The following is an 18,307-nucleotide window of genomic DNA, read 5'->3' as shown; positions in this document are numbered from 1 at the left end:
TTCTTCATACCAAATTTATTGACCTTACTCATGTACAAAAGTGCAGATTTCTCTTACTCTGTTGCCCAAAAGTTAAAAGCAATTCACTTTATTTTTATGATTCATTTTTATAGACCTGTTAAAAATGGGAGCGACTGATAGTCTAATTAATACAATTTCCATATCCCATACATATAACTTATTTTGCCAGTTTGTCTGGATGGTCCTGGATTCTGTAAAATTGCTTTGAGACAATGCCTATTGTAAAAAGCGCTATATAAATAAATTTGACTTGACTAGACTATTACAACCATACAAGTTAGACTGGGATTTTCAACTACACTCCAGCCTCACTATTCCATGCAAATTCTTGACCTGACTAACAAGCACTTATTACCAACTGGAAGTCTAAAAAGTTTAGTTATATGTACTGAGACTTCATGATGCCTGATGCTTTTTATTTGATATTCGCTGCAGAGCAAATTGTCTTAATCAATCAACTAATAATAAATTAAAAATAAAGCAATGAAATCCACAGCCCAACAGTGTTAAATAAGTGTTAAACTATAAGGTATGCAGATACATGTGATGCTTTCCAGCAGAAAGACCTTTCCACTAACCCTCAGACTGCTAGATGCCCTTTGTGGGCATCCAACAACTATTCACTTCACAAATCAATGAGATATAAATAACAAGAGCATCGCCCTTCTTAGTTGAAAGTCATCTCACTGCCAGGGTTCAAGATTGAAGAACTGTCATGCTTGAAGGACTAAGGGACGAGCGGTGCTATAAAGCCTTTTTTTGTCTTTCAGAGGGCTTGGAGATCAAGGGAATGAGTCACCAGACATCTTTACTTAAACTGGCACTGTGTGACAGCAGTTGTTTTTGAAAATCAGTGCCTTTGCAGACACTACAATCATTCAGCAACCCATAAAAAAAAACATAGTCAAGCTGAAAAGTCTGCACTCCCCTTTCACCTTCTCCACGTTTTATTACGTTACAGACTCATTCTATAATAGTTTGAGTTCAATTTTTTGCCTCAAACATTTACAAACAATCACCAATAATTAAGTGAAAACAGGGTTTGTTCTCTTGGATGTGTGCTTCAAGTCATTGTCATGTTGGAAGCTAAACCTTCGCCCCAGTCTGAGGTCCAGAGCACTATGGAGCAGGTTTTCTACAAGGATCTCAGTGTACTTAACTGCATTTATCTTTCCCTCTATCTTTGCCACCGCCATGCATCGCTTCACTCAATTTTGGTTTCATCAGACCAGAGAATCTTTTTTCTCATGGTTTAAGAGTCCTCTAGGTGCCTTTTGGCAAACTCCGAGCAGTCTGTCATGTGCCTTTAACTAAGCAGTGGCTTTACTGGCCACTCTACCATAAAGGCATGATTTGTGGAGTGCTGCCTGGATGGTTGATCTTCTGATCTCCCATCTCCACAAGGATATGCTGGAGCTCTGTCAGAGTGAGCATCGGGTTCCTGATCACCTCCATGGCCAAGGCCCGTTTTCCCTGATCGCTCATAGCAATATTTTTGGTGGTTCCAAACTTTTTCCATTTACGAATGATGGTGGCCACTGTGCTCTTTGGGATCTGTAAAGCTGCAGCAATTGTTCTGTACCTTTCTCCAGATCTATGCTTTGACACAATCCTGTTTCTGAGGTCTGCAGATAATTCCTTTGACCTCATGGCTTGGAGTTTGCTCTGATATGCACTGTCAACTGTGGGACCTTATATAGGCAGGTGTTGGCAATCCCCAATCATGTCCAATCAATTGAATTTACCACAGGTGGACTCCAATTAAATTGTAGAAACATCTTAAGCAGTATCAGTGAAAACAAAATGCACCTCAGCTCATTTTTCGGGGAACTCAATAAATGGGGAAAAAAATGGATCTGTCACTGAGGCTTCGATAATTACTTATATAACTACTCATAGATTGTTGGATGACTTCAAGAGAGGATAAAGTCATGTTTTATGGCCACTCATTAAAACAACATTTAAACATTGTTGAACATTTATGAAAGACGTTTAATGCAAAGTAAAAACCCATCTATTGCATTTTTTTTCTTTTGGGTGAATGATTGAACATCACAGCACAGACATTTAAGGCTTAAGAAAGAATTCCAAGAAAAAATAAAGCAGCAGAAAAGTAGTGGCCCTGCTACTTGTCAATTTATACTGGCTAAATTTTGTTATTTTGTAGTTTCCCTATATATTAGATAAACCATTTAGACCATTAAGAGTAATACCAATTGAGAGTAGTACCAAAATTAAACAAAAAAAACCACAATTTATTTAAAAAACTAAAAAATAGAGCAAACTCTAAATAAATACCTTATATTCTGCCTTTTCACCCCGCAAACATTCCTTAATTTGATTGTTAGACTTGTTATATTTTAAAAACATAAAACCACTTACCACCTCCATGTCACCTTCCGCAGGCTGTCTGCGATTGTCATCACTATTTTTGTTGACCTCCTTTTCTTTCTGCTCAAAGTACTCAAGAAATGATGGCTTAGCTGACTGCAATGTTTCTTGCCGATCTAAAAGTGAAAACGGATCACAGAAATACTGGGTTGAATATTTTCCCAAGCATAAAAAAACCAACAGCCAAGTACCTTATGATTAAATACATTTTGATTAATATAAAGTGCATGCTTATCAGCTTTTGGTGTAATTTCTTTATTTCAACAAAAGTACTCTCTTTTTCTATTCTTATAAAATGTTCTCGATTATATTTCTGAATATTTAATGGTGCAACACCCCTCCAAGTCACCCACTAAGCAAAGATCCTCACCTTATAATTTATTTAAGCTATTTAATTATTCAGTTACTACCTTACTGTCTTACCTCTGCTCTTATCTAGCATATGAAATATGCATACATAAGCAGAAGTCTGAGCATATGCAAAGTCTTGCATTTTCAAATCTATAAGTAATTAATGTCATCTGGAGGCTGCAAAAATCTGTTCTTATGCCTTTTAACATAAGTGAAAGTTTTATGATTTATAAATACTACTAATTGACGTGGAATTAACAAAGCATGGTATTTAAAAAAAATGTTGCCTTTAGTTTATCTAAAGCCTTAAAAGTTATAAAATTTTCCAAATTTATACAAAATACAATACATTTTCCCCCAGAATAAAAACAAGTCAATTTTCTAAAACAAGTTTATCTTTTCCTGTGCATGCTGAAAATAACATATTTGAGATTTATCACAGTATTCAATTTTATCAAGGTAATCCCATACAATGTTTTACCCCACAGAAGACCCAATTGAGCTACGTACCTAGTTTCCTGTAGGACAAATAAACAGGGAAAGAAGACGAGAAACAGAACTCACAGTAAAGTCTACACTTTAAGGATACTATATACTATTGAGAGAAATTACCCCCCCCCCTTCTCTTACATTTTGTATATTGAATGAGCCCTCTTGTTTGATCCCCCATCTTGTATCACCCCACTCCCTGTCTCCTACACACCTAATCGTGTCTCCTCACATCTTTTGTTATCCTGTATCCTGATCCCCTCCACTGTGATTACCCACGATAAAAACAACACCCTTCCAGTACCCCATCTCTGATCACCCTTACTCATCTTCTCTTTGATCACCCTTCTCCTGTATTACCCGTTATTAAACCAACACCCTTTTTATCACACTACCCCAACCTTTGGTCACCTTTGTAGTCCTCCTCTCCATTGTCATTTCCTTCCCCCTTAACCTCCTCCTCTTGTTCCTAATTCCTGCCCCCATTTCAAGTGTAGATAAAGTCTCCCTAAAATTTGCCTAGTTAGATTCTGTCGGTCTTCCAAGCTGTGCCCATACGTCTGTATGTGTTAATAAAGACTCTTTGGATGAAGACCCGGTCTCCTGACTCCTGTATGCTGAATTTCTAACACTATATAGTCTTTAATTTTTTAAATGGAAGCTGAATTTCATAGTTCCATGATTATGGCTGTTTCCTCATATCACTGCTTGAAAATACTGTATAAAAGCAAAACGTTTACTGATGCATCAATTTTTTTACTTATACATAAGGGTGTTAGGGTATAAAAACAGTTTCCTAATATTAGGAGGTCTGAAAACACATGAAAAATTTAAAAAATCTAAAGAAAAAATAAAGATCACCAATCACATTTTCTTTTATTGGACTGGCATTGACGCTTGATAACCTTAAATAACAACTCTAACAATTAAACCCTTATATTAAAATTGTAGATTGGATAATTGTGATGTTACTAATTATTCACCTTGTTTAATAAAGTGACTGCATGGGGAATATGGGGAATATGGGGAATGGGGCATGGGGAATATAGGGAATTGCTGCCAATACGTAAAGAGTAACATCACTATGCAGACCGAAAACAATTAAGTAGTATGTCCAATATGGAAAAGGACATAACTACAAATGAAGAATATTTATGTTGTTCTTACTTGTTAATTATATGCTACTGATTGTGCAAAAATTTCAAAAGTGGGTCAAAAGATGACTGCCAAGCTGAAACGATTGGAGTCGATAGAGCAGGTATCACCAAATAGCAGTTAGATGTTTAAAATCATCAAGCAGGCAGAAGTGATAAGGGAGATCATCAAAAGTAAAAAAAAAAAAAAAAAAAAAAAAAAAAAACTACCTAATTAGCCCAGATGTTCATGTACAATAAATGTGATTGTGTAGAATACATTTCATGATGTAGAAGCAAGATGGTAACAAAAGAGAATGCTCCTGCAGAAAAAATACTTCATAATCAACAAAGACAAGCTGTGTGTGAAACACTTATAACTACCATATGAGGAAGAGTGATTATTGGAAAAGCATGTTTACAATGTCCATTGCCATATACAAGACTAAAAATCCCTGCCCCTGACAGTCAAGTGGAAAAGATTCTTTTGAGGGTATTGCAACACTCAGACAGAAAATGTACCTGGTTTAAATTGGTTATTAAATCTCAACCTTTGTTCAAAAATTTGCCATTTGTAACAAGGGATGCACAACTTTAAAGATTAAAAAGATGTCCACAGCTTTTGCAAGCAGATTAAAAATTGAAACAAAGAGCTTTAAATCTTTCCAGTAGTCATTATTAATAAAAAATACATCGATTTTGTGCCATTAAAAATCATTCCACCTAAGTAGTTCTTTGCTTACTTTTAAATGTAGTTGCTTTGTGACTGATGTTATATGATTCTTACTTGAATTTATTATTCTTTGAACTCTACTGTTGTAAATACATCGATCAGGCACAACATTATGACCACCTTCCTAATATTGTGTTGGTCGGCCTTTTGCAGCACCATACGCAACAAACTGTGATGCACTGTGTATTCTAACACCTTCTATCAGAACCAGCATTAACTTCTTCAGCAATTTGAGCTACAGTAGCTCGTCTGTTTGATCGTCTGTTGGATCGGCCAGCCTTCGCTCGCCACATGCATCAATGAGCCTTGGACGCCCATGACCCTGTCACCACTTTTGATAGATACTGACCACTGCAGACCGGGAACACCCCACAAGAGCTGCAGTTTTGGAGATGATCTGACCCAGTCGTCTAGCCATCACAATTTGGCCCTTGTCAAACTCGCTCAAATCCAAATGCTTGCCCATTTTTCCTGCTTCCAACACATTAACTTTGAGAATAAAATGTTCACTTGCTGCCTAACATATCCCACCCACTAACAGGTGCCGTGATGAGGAGATAATCATTGTTATTCACTTCACCTGTCAGTGGTACTAATGTTATGCCTAGTCGCTGTAATTGGTGTAATCTGCACCATTAATTATTGTGCCTTTAAAACAGACTTACAAAGAGAAACAACTGTTGGAAAAACCAGTCAATAAAATAGGCTACAAGTAAAAAAAGATGTGCTACACAATTTTATTTATTTATTTAAAAAATCATTATTAAACCATGATAAAAATGCTAGTATAGGTTTTACTTAAGCTGCAATTCACTATTTGGACATACATGCTCAGTGTAAGTGTGTGGATAGGCTCTCGTGTATTAGCCTAATTAAAGAACTGTCCAATTCTGATCTATAGCCAACTAAAGTCTTTCATAGCTACCCTGCAGCACATCAGGCATGTTCAACATTATGCACCACCCTATTTACAGTTTGGTCAGTGCATCGTCTCTAATTTCTCCAGTCAAGTCCAGGAGCGCTTCAGACGTTCTTTTGTGCCAACTGCCATCAGACTGCATAACAATAGCAGAATACACAGACTGTCCTCACACTAATGAGCCAGCTCGCCCCATACAATAACTCAAGATCCCCCCCCCCTACCCTTTTGCCCAGCACTGGACTCTGTTTCATTATTTACACATATGTATATATTAGGATATATAGGGTTTGTATTATATTGTAGTAATTGCCATACTGATGTATAATAGTAATTGCATTGCATAGCAAATTTCTTTCCTTATTTTTTTCTATTTTATTCTACTTTTATTTACTCTACATACTGTACTTACACTGTACTGGAGCTGCTGTATCATTCGAATTTCCCCCATGGGGATCAATAAAGGAATCTTATCTTATGTTCTTACTTTTATAAAAACAAAAATAATACAATTATTTGTAGGGATGTAATGATACACCACAAGACAGTTACACTGTAAGCCCGGACTTTATATCTAATCAAAAAATTTTAGTACAACATACATAAATTATTTAAGTTTTTTTGCTCTACTATAAAATGCAGAGTACATTGTACTCATTTGAGTACACATTTAAATGTGCTAAAATATTTAAGTTTAATAAACAAAACAAAAAAATACTTTTATCAGATTAACTTAAAAAAGTTAAGGTAGTTAAACAGAAAAACGCCCACCATTTACGTGTAAGTCCGCCTTTTTTCAGCTTGCTGTTGGTGAATCAGGCAAAAATGATTTTCTTGTGTTCGGGTAGCCATTTGTTTTAACTTTTGTAACCTGTTGTTGCAAATTACTTTTACTTTTCATTTAAGGCTTTTTGCAAAAGTAAACTTATCTTTCTCAAATGTCTTTTGTGAAGTGGAACCTTTGTTAAACTAAGTGGACGAACATTTTCTTCCTGACTGCTATTTTTGAGTAGCATGTACACCAGTCTGACGGGGCTTTTTCATCTTCCGTCTAATTTTGGTAAGTGTTGTACTTTACTTAACAATTTTGTTTAAAATAAATTATCTTAATGTTGACACTAAATAAATAACAAATAAATAAAAAACAGTGCTGCTTTATTTGCAGTATTTAGGCTACATGCTAGCATGCTAGCCTTCTTACGAAGCAAAGAGTGTGCTGGCCTGCTTTATTTGAATCCTTAAATTAATGGTATTAATGTTGATATTAATACTTCTGTTTCTTGTTTCTTTGTTTTGTTTTAGAGAGCTGCCAGCCAAACGTTAAGAAATCAGCTCACTGGTTCATGGTTACTGTAAAGAGCTGTTTGTGTTTCATCAGAACTTTATATACAGTTTGTACAGTTTTTAAGATGTTTTCTTGACATGTTGTATTTTAAGTAAATACTTCTGAAGTGAAATAAAGAAAAATAATTTTATAATTTTGTCTGTTTTTCTATAAACATTTGTAATTGATATTTAAAATGTACTTAACATAAAAACTAAGAAAAAACAATATTTTTTTCCATTGAGCTCAAGATAATAAGTAGAATTATTGGGAAAAGCAGTTGGTATAACAAAAAAAGAAAGTTTGATCAACTTGTCTTTTAGGTGTAATAACTTAATGTTTTAAGTTATGCTAACTCAAGTTTTCATTATACATTACTTAACTTTTTTAAGGCAACCGGTTTCCTCAAATTTTTTAAGTAGATTAAACTTATCCGGGCTTACAGTGTAAAAATTGGTGCACATGTGCCACGATTCGAATGGGTTATTCATTTAAGATGAATCGATATTCACTTTAAACAGCAGAGGGCACTCGCGCTATTCACCTTGCCTGGTTGATGGCACTTCACAAAGTTGCCAAGTAGGGGGATTTTCCAGCCAATTTATTCATTCAATTTATTCACTTTCTTTATTTGTATTATTCATTTATTTATATAATGTTGGATTTGTTTTAAAATTACACAATATGCATTATTTGGCATAGTTTGTACCTACCTCAAAAATAAAAGGGCATTCATTATATAGATAAATAAAAGATAAGCACAAATACAGTATTTTATTATTTTTTTAAAAGAGAAATAATGAAAGGAAACTTTGTCATAATTTGTCTTCAATTTCATTTTGTTTAAAAAAAAAATCGTATCACAAACCCAGTAATGTGAATCGTATCGCATTGTGGGTAGAGTGTATCATTACATCCCTAATTATTTGTTTTAGTAAATCAACTGCTACTTTACAATTTCTAACAAAAAAGGATATGACAGCCTTTACTGAATACTCCAGCTATTAAGTTAATATAACATTAACATGTACACTTGTAATGTTGAGCAAACAATGAAAATTCCTACGTAAATGTTAAATGCATCTGCTATTGGATTACAAATATACTGATATTTATCTCCAGTGCAACTGTCTCATTGATCAGTGTTCGAAAACAGCTGAATAATTTACAAAGTAAAACTGCAACAGTGAGATAAAAGAGCTGAAAGTAATCTGGTTAAGGTTTTTTTGGACAAAAATAGATTTCACGTTAAGAGTTATTTTTGATGTATCTAGGCCAACCGCATTTTTTTTTTTCATGAAAGGCGTGAGGCTGCTCACCCAGATCTATACTAATCAAATATGTATCCATTAGAGACAGAAGGGGTGTGGAGGTTGAGTTTCCTGGGCTGATTGATTAGATTCATTCTGCAGAGAGAGAGATGAAATTGGAGAAAGCTAATCGTAAGGGATGGAGACTACCTAAAGAGTTGAAAGTGCAGACAGCATATTCATGGAGGTGGTCATTACAGAACACTGAAAAAATATCTTTGGTTAATCCACACTAGGGCTGGATCGATACCACTTTTTATGTCCGACACTGATACCGATACAACAAATTGAGTATCTGCCGATACCGATACCAATCCCAATCCGATACCGTCATTTCTCCTTTCAAACAACTAAGCAGTAATAGTACATGTCTCAATGCACCATGGTAAAACTAGCTATGTAAATAACAATGCTCAGACTGTGAAACAAAGATTCTAAAGGAATAAATACAGAACCTACAACATCACACTTCTGCAAAACTGCTGTTTTTATTGTAACTTTTACACACAGAACATTTAGCAGCATTTTTGGCTTGTTTAACAAAAGTGTCTACAATTGGAAGATGTGAATGTCAATCAAATGCAATGGACCAATTAGAACTGACGCAGAGTTGAGATTTTCTGTTAAAGTTTTGTCACGTTTTTAGATTATTAAAAACCAAAACCCTGCTGGATTTTGAAGAGGAAAACAGAAAATGGGAAATGGTGTAGTTTGTTTTATTTCATAACACTAATGAATTAATCGTTGTCTCCAAGCCAGGACAAGATAGGTTCTTTATCTCAGGTGAGCAATTTATCATTTATAAAGCAATTTTTATTGTGTTTAAACAGTGTTTTAGATGTGGCAGTAGTAAATGATTTTTTAAAATGCTAAAAGTGCCGCTCAGGTGGTGCAGCGGTAAAGTACGCTAGCGCACCAGAGTTGGGGTTTTGAATACATCGTATCGAATCTCAGCTCTGCCTTTCCGACTGGGCTGGGTAGAGGGTAAAAAAACGTCGGATCACAGGTCCTCATAACTGGTGCAACTGCGGCCCCTGCTGACTGACTGATGGCGCCTGCAAAAAGCTGTGGAATAATGCTGATGGGGGTGTGGCCCTCCGTACACAGTGTATGAATTCGACTCGTGCAGGTGAAAAATACAGTCTGAGGGGCGTATGTCAGTTGAGAGGCGTCCTCAGTCAGCGGTGAAGGGTCGAATCAGTATAGAGGAGGCAATCAGGGTAATTGAACACGACTAGATTAGGGGAGAAAATGGCTGTTGCGCATGAGTTGTAGATCAGTGGCACATGTTAATGTGGTGCTCTGGTGGAACGTATCTCCGTGGTGCTCTGGTGGAACGTATCTTCGTGTGTTATTTGTTTTACACACAAACAATGGCCTCATTTACATTACGTGTTATTTACATTAAACAACAGTATCAGATCGGATTACATGTTGTTGATGTTACCCCTCATTGATGTTCCAATATCCAATCCAGTGATTTGGGCCAATATCGGACCAATAATGAGTAAAAATTCTGATAAATGTAACAAAAATATGACTTAAAACATGCCATTTCTTTTGGTATAAAAAGTAATGTTCAAAACCAAAAATGAGGGGAGGGGTGTCAAGTTATTTAATTGCTCAGCTGTCAGCACAGGCCACTAGGGATGTTATGATACTCTCTACCCACGATGTGATACAATTCACAATACTGGGTTCACGATACGATTTTTTAAAACAAAATGAAATGAAGACAAAGTTTCCTTTTATTATTTCTCTTAAAAATAAAACAAAATACTGTATCTGTGCTTATCTTTTATTTATCTAAATAAGGCCCTTTTATTTCTGAGGTAGGTACAAACTACGCCAAATAATGCTTATTGTGTAAAAAAACAAACAAATTTTAAAACAAATCCAACATTATATAAATAAATGAATAATGCAAATAAAGAAAGTATCCTCACGTAAACAAATTTGGTTGGAAAATCCCCCTACTTGGCAACTTTGTGAAGTGCCGTCGACCAGGCGAGGTGAATAGTGCCAGTGCCCTCTGCTGTTTAAAGTGAATATCGATTCATCTCAAATAAATAACCGATTCGAATCGTGGCACATGTGCACCGTCTTGTGGTGCATTGTTACATCCCTACAGGCCACTATGCTACATACCAGGGTTTTTCAATTTTATTTTATTTTTTTAAGCAACACACATTTTGTTCATGATTTTTAACGCGACCCGGGCAACACATCAAAACATGAAAATTTATCATAACGTCAAATTCATCAAAACAAAACAAAACGAAATACAATTAATTAACAAAAATTAAGGCAATCTGGTCCCACTGTGGTTTACAAAGTGTAACATGAAGCCCCCCACAAGGGGGCGTTTACTTCATATACTGTGGTTATTTGCACCAACATAAAATTGGCATAACTATTCCAATTCCATAAATATTTGGATAAGTAAAAACTGTGTCCACTCACGTTTCATGGTGCCTGAATCCTCCTCATCATCAGAGTTAATGACCATAGTGCCAAGCTGAGATACCATGGTGCTGTCGTTATGTTCAATCATGGTTCCCATTGAGCTGTCCATTGAGCCCGCTGCACGGATTGTACCCTGATCTGATTCATTGGCCCTCACCATTGTACCCTGATCCACTTCATCTTCATCCTGTATCAACAAAGAGTACAGTGCAAAAAAAGATCCTATTTTTAAATACAGTAAATGTTTAAAATACTGTTTACAGTAACTGTTGTAGTTGTACAGTATATAAATACAACAATTTCCTTTTTTATGTGTATTAATGATCTTTCAGGGTTTTATCAAGAGATATTTTCTAATACAAGATGTTGTTGGCTTTATTTTTGTATGACGCACTTCTCCAGCATAGACACAACAACCAATACACTTACTCCAGTGCACGATACACTGTTTTTAATTTTCATACATGATTTTCATGAATTTCATACATGTCCCTTCAATGCTAAAATTGTCCACATACCAAAAAAATTTAGGTCAATCTTATAAGGTATTTTTTCACTGGTGGGCACACACTTTTTCCATTTTATTTTCATCAACCACTTTATCGTGATCTAGGTCGCACCGGAAACATCCTTGACATGCCACTAATAAACCAAAGAGCCTCGGCTATCCCCCATCTAATAAATAGCCAATCATGCCTGTATAGACGCCTGACTGGCTTATAACACCATTGAGATTTGAACCTCTCCTCCTTTAATGTAACCTATAATCTGTGCAATTCAACTGAAAATTAACTGAAATTGCTTCTAGAGGAAAAATAAAATCAGAAACTAAAATAATGTGATTGAACAACCTCTTATAATTGTTCAGAATAAATCACTCACATTCAAACTTATATTAACTAGTAGTCAGTACACACCTGCCATCATTTAAAGCAACACTGACTAAACCCATACTAAGTTCAGCTTATTTAGTCAGATTTTCCTGACATTTAATAAAAAAAAAAAAAATAAAAAAAAACGTGGGAACTGAACCCAGGACCTTCTTGCTGTGAGGTGACAGAGCTTTGAACAGAGCCACCATGCTACCCTTTAATGTGATTTAAATGTGCAATTGTAGTTAAATTTTCACTGATTCAATTGATACACGCCCCCTCCGACACATGCTCAGTACAGACTGCATTTTTCACCTGCACGAGTCGAGTTTATATATACATGAAGTGGGTAAGGATGCTCCCAGTGGTGCTGAGGTAGACTTTTACTAGAAGTTATTGAGAAAATTTGGCCTGTTTTAGCTTCCTCAAAAAATGAATTCCCTGTTGCACTCCAGTGCTATCGTATGAAAGACCATGTTAGGTGTATGATTAGGTAGACTCCAAGGAACTTCACAGTCTCCACTACTTCTCTTGAATTGTGTGGGGGTGGGCTGACAGGTGGTCTCCTGAAGTCCACAACATTTTCCCTTGTCTTGGAGGTGTTAAGTACTACATCTTTGACTTCACATCATTTATCCAGGCATTCCATCTCATTCCTAAAGGCACTTTCATTGCCATCTAAAATAAGGCCAACTGTTGTGGTATTGTCAGCAAATCTGATTATAGTGTTGGATTTAGGTCATGTGTGAACGGAGTTAAAAGCATAGGGTTCAGCCCACAGCCCTGCGGGGTCCCAGTGTTCAGGATAAGCGTGAAGTAGGTGTAGTTTTCTAAAACACTGTGTTCTTTCTGTAAGGAAGACCAAGAACCAGGAGCAAATGTATTAGTCTAGATCTCCCCAATTGTCTGCCCAGTTTGTGAGAAAGTATAGTGTTAAAAGCAGAAATAAAATCCACAAATAACATCACATACGTGTTGGTTGTTCCAGGTGTGTAAATGCTGCATAAAAAGTCATTGAAACTGCATCTTCTATGAACCGATTTGTTCAGTAGGCAAACTGGTGCCAGTCAGGATACAAGGGTATGGAGGCTCTGATATGGAAAAGAACCAGTCTCTCCAAAAACTTCACAACTACTGGTGTTAGTGTCACTGGTTGATAATACAGGGCAGTTGTAGCCTAGTGGTTAAGGTACTGGACCAGTAATTTGCATTGGTTTGCACTGACTGATCTGGGCCCACTACTTTGTTGACATCAACTCATTGCAGGGTGGATATCACCTGATGATGCTTTGTAAAGATGTAAAGTATTTATATGCTTTGTAAAGTATATATATATACAGTATATATATATACAGTGTATCACAAAAGTGAGTACACCCCTCACATTTCTGCAAATATTTCATTATATCTTTTCATGGGACAACACTATAGACATGAAACTTGGATATAACTTAGAGTAGTCAGTGTACAGCTTGTATAGCAGTGTAGATTTACTGTCTTCTGAAAATAACTCAACACACAGCCATTGATGTCTAAATGGCTGGCAACATAAGTGAGTACACCCCACAGTGAACATGTCCAAATTGTGCCCAAAGTGTCAATATTTTGTGTGACCACCATTATTATCCAGCACTGCCTTAACCCTCCTGGGCATGGAATTCACCAGAGCTGCACAGGTTGCTACTGGAATCCTCTTCCACTCCTCCATGATGACATCACGGAGCTGGTGGATGTTAGACACCTTGAACTCCTCCACCTTCCACTTGAGGATGCGCCACAGGTGCTCAATTGGGTTTAGTCCATCACCTTTACCTTCAGCTTCCTCAGCAAGGCAGTTGTCATCTTGGAGGTTGTGTTTGGGGTCGTTATCCTGTTGGAAAACTGCCATGAGTTTTCGAAGGAAGGGGATCATACTCTGTTTCAGAATGTCACAGTACATGTTGAAATTCATGTTTCCCTAAATGAACTGCAGCTCCCCAGTGCCAGCAACACTCATGCAGCCCAAGACCATGATGCTACCACCACCATGCTTGACTGTAGGCAAGATACAGTGGTCTTGGTACTTCTCACCAGGGCGCCACCACACATGCTGGACACCATCTGAGCCAAACAAGTTTATCTTGGTCTCGTCAGACCACAGGGCATTCCAGTAATCCATGTTCTTGGACTGCTTGTTTTCAGCAAACAGTTTGCTGGCTTTCTTGTGCGTCAGCTTCCTTCTGGGATGACGACCATGCAGACCGAGTTGATGCAGTGTGCGGCGTATGGTCTGAGCACTGACAGGCTGACCTCCCACGTCTTCAACCTCTGCAGCAATGCTGGCAGCACTCATGTGTCTATTTTTTAAAGCCAACCTCTGGATATGACGCTGAACACGTGGACTCAACTTCTTTGGTCGACCCTGGCAAAGCCTGTTCCGAGTGGAACCTGTCCTAGAAAACCGCTGTATGACCTTGGCCACCATGCTGTAGCTCAGTTTCAGGGTGTTAGCAATCTTCTTATAGCCCAGGCCATCTTTGTGGAGAGCAACAATTCTATTTCTCACATCCTCAGAGAGTTCTTTGCCATGAGGTGCCATGTTGAATATCCAGTGGCCAGTATGAGAGAATTGTACCCAAAACACCAAATTTAACAGCCCTGCTCCCCATTTACACCTGGGACCTTGACACATGACACCAGGGAGGGACAACGACACATTTGGGCACAATTTGGACATGTTCACTGTGGGGTGTACTCACTTATGTTGCCAGCTATTTAGACATTAATGGCTATGTGTTGAGTTATTTTCAGAAGACAGTAAATCTACACTGCTATACAAGCTGTACACTGACTACTCTAAGTTATATCCAAGTTTCATGTCTATAGTGTTGTCCCATGAAAAGATATAATGAAATATTTGCAGAAATGTGAGGGGTGTACTCACTTTCGTGATACACTGTATATACAGTGTATCACAAAAGTGAGTACACCCCTCACATTTCTGCAGATATTTAAGTATATCTTTTCATGGGACAACACTGACAAAATGACACTTTGACACAATGAAAAGTAGTCTGTGTGCAGCTTATATAACAGTGTAAATTTATTCTTCCCTCAAAATAACTCAATATACAGCCATTAATGTCTAAACCACCGGCAACAAAAGTGAGTACACCCCTTAGTGAAAGTTCCTGAAGTGTCAATATTTTGTGTGGCCACCATTATTTCCCAGAACTGCCTTAACTCTCCTGGGCATGGAGTTTACCAGAGCTTCACAGGTTGCCACTGGAATGCTTTTCCACTCGTCCATGACGACATCACGGAGCTGGCGGATATTCGAGACTTTGCGCTCCTCCACCTTCCACTTGAGGATGCCCCAAAGATGTTCTATTGGGTTTAGGTCTGGAGACATGCTTGGCCAGTCCATCACCTTTACCCTCAGCCTCTTCAATAAAGCAGTGGTCATCTTAGAGGTGTGTTTGGGGTCATTATCATGCTGGAACACTGCCCTGCGACCCAGTTTCCGGAGGGAGGGGATCATGCTCTGCTTCAGTATTTCACAGTACATATTGGAGTTCATGTGTCCCTCAATGAAATGTAACTCCCCAACACCTGCTGCACTCATGCAGCCCCAGACCATGGCATTCCCACCACCATGCTTGACTGTAGGCATGACACACTTATCTTTGTACTCCTCACCTGATTGCCGCCACACATGCTTGAGACCATCTGAACCAAACAAATTAATCTTGGTCTCATCAGACCATAGGACATGGTTCCAGTAATCCATGTCCTTTGTTGACATGTCTTCAGCAAACTGTTTGCGGGCTTTCTTGTGTAGAGACTTCAGAAGAGGCTTCCTTCTGGGGTGACAGCCATGCAGACCAATTTGATGTAGTGTGCGGCGTATGGTCTGAGCACTGACAGGCTGACCCCCCACCTTTTCAATCTCTGCAGCAATGCTGACAGCACTCCTGCGCCTATCTTTCAAAGACAGCAGTTGGATGTGACGCTGAGCACGTGCACTCAGCTTCTTTGGACGACCAACGCGAGGTCTGTTCTGAGTGGACCCTGCTCTTTTAAAACGCTGGATGATCTTGGCCACTGTGCTGCAGCTCAGTTTCAGGGTGTTGGCAATCTTCTTGTAGCCTTGGCCATCTTCATGTAGCGCAACAATTCGTCTTTTAAGATCCTCAGAGAGTTCTTTGCCATGAGGTGCCATGTTGGAACTTTCAGTGACCAGTATGAGAGAGTGTGAGAGCTGTACTACTAAATTGAACACACCTGCTCCCTATGCACACCTGAGACCTAGTAACACTAACAAATCACATGACATTTTGGAGGGAAAATGACAAGCAGTGCTCAATTTGGACATTTAGGGGTGTAGTCTCTAAGGGGTGTACTCACTTTTGTTGCCGGTGGTTTAGACATTAATGGCTGTATATTGAGTTATTTTGAGGGAAGAATAAATTTACACTGTTATATAAGCTGCACACAGACTACTTTTCATTGTGTCAGTGTCATTTTGTCAGTGTTGTCCCATGAAAAGATATACTTAAATATCTGCAGAAATGTAAGGGGTGTACTCACTTTTGTGATACAGTATATTTATATATATATATATATATATATATATATATATATATATATATATATATATATATATATATATATATATATATATATATATATATATATATATATACAGTGCCTTGCAAAAGTATTCGGCCCCCTTGAACTTTTCAACCTTTTGCCACATTTCAGGCTTCAAACATAACGATATGAAATTGTAATTTTTTGTGAAGAATCAACAACAAGTGGGACACAATCGTGAAGTGGAACGAAATTTATTGGATATTTGAAACTTTTTTTAGAAATAAAAAACTGAAAAGTGGGTCGTGCAATATTATTCGGCCCCCTTGCGTTAATACTTTGTAGCGCCACCTTTTGCTGCGATTACAGCTGCAAGTCGCTTGGGGTATGTCTCTATCAGTTTTGCACATCGAGAGACAGACATTTTTGCCCATTCTTCCTTGCAAAACAGCTCGAGCTCAGTGAGGTTGGATGGAGAGCGTTTGTGAACAGCAGTTTTCAGCTCTTTCCACAGATTCTCGATGGGATTCAGGTCTGGACTTTGACTTGGCCATTCTAACACCTGGACACGTTTATTTGTGAACCATTCCATTGTAGATTTTGCTTTATGTTTTGGATCATTGTCTTGTTGGAAGATAAATCTCCGTCCCAGTCTCAGGTCTTTTGCAGACTGCAACAGGTTTTCTTCCAGAATGGTCCTGTATTTGGCTCCATCCATCTTCCCATCAATTTTAACCATCTTCCCTGTCCCTGCTGAAGAAAAGCAGGCCCAAACCATGATGCTGCCACCACCATGTTTGACAGTGGGGATGGTGTGTTCAGGGTGATGAGCTGTGTTGCTTTTACGCCAAACATAACGTTTTGCATTGTGGCCAAAAAGTTCGATTTTGGTTTCATCTGACCAGAGCACCTTCTTCCACATGTTTGGTGTGTCTCCCAGGTGACTTTTTATAGATATCTTTGAGAAATGGCTTTCTTCTTGCCACTCTTCCATAAAGGCCAGATTTGTGCAGTGTACGACTGATTGTGTCCTATGGACAGAGTCTCCCACCTCAGCTGTAGATCTCTGCAGTTCATTCAGAGTGATCATGGGCCTCTTGGCTGCATCTCTGATCAGTCTTCTCCTTGTTTGAGCTGAAAGTTTAGAGGGACGGCCGGGTCTTGGTAGATTTGCAGTGGTCTGATACTCCTTCCATTTCAATATGATCGCTTGCACAGTGCTCCTTGAGATGTTTAAAGCTTGGGAAATCTTTTTGTATCCAAATCTGGCTTTAAACTTCTCCACAACAGTATCTCGGACCTGCCTGGTGTGTTCCTTGGTCTTCATGATGCTCTCTGCGCTTTAAACAGAACTCTGAGACTATCACAGAGCAGGTGCATTTATACGGAGACTTGATTACACACAGGTGGATTCTATTTATCACCATCAGTCATTTAGGTCAACATTGGATCATTCAGAGATCCTCACTGAACTTCTGGAGTGAGTTTGCTGCACTGAAAGTAAAGGGGCTGAATAATATTGCACGCCCCACTTTTTAGTTTTTTATTTCTAAAAAAAGTTTAAAATATCCAATAAATTTCGTTCTACTTCACGATTGTGTCCCACTTGTTGTTGATTCTTCACAAAAAATTACAATTTCATATCGTTATGTTTGAAGCCTGAAATGTGGCAAAAGGTTGAAAAGTTCAAGGGGGCCGAATACTTTTGCAAGGCACTGTATATATA

The 18,307-nt window shown here is 38.0% G+C and overlaps 1 protein-coding gene across 2 annotated transcripts in view; it reads right to left on the bottom strand.

The window, feature by feature from the left end:
• LOC134316367 (serine/threonine-protein kinase 4-like) overlaps positions 1-18,307 on the bottom strand; it is a 48,051-nt gene that overhangs the window by 1,416 nt on the left and 28,328 nt on the right. For both annotated transcript variants that reach the window (XM_062996726.1, XM_062996725.1), the window contains 2 exons: positions 11,135-11,324; positions 2,404-2,528 (listed from right to left, as the gene is read on the bottom strand). In XM_062996726.1, the coding sequence (XP_062852796.1) occupies positions 2,404-2,528; positions 11,135-11,324 (315 nt within the window). The remainder of the gene's footprint in view (positions 1-2,403; positions 2,529-11,134; positions 11,325-18,307) is intronic.

This window comes from Trichomycterus rosablanca, chromosome 6 (genome assembly GCF_030014385.1).
Source record: "Trichomycterus rosablanca isolate fTriRos1 chromosome 6, fTriRos1.hap1, whole genome shotgun sequence".
NCBI classification, from domain to species: domain Eukaryota; kingdom Metazoa; phylum Chordata; class Actinopteri; order Siluriformes; family Trichomycteridae; genus Trichomycterus; species Trichomycterus rosablanca.
Note: the sequence above shows the minus strand (reverse complement) of the source record. Positions and strands in the feature narration are given on the sequence as shown.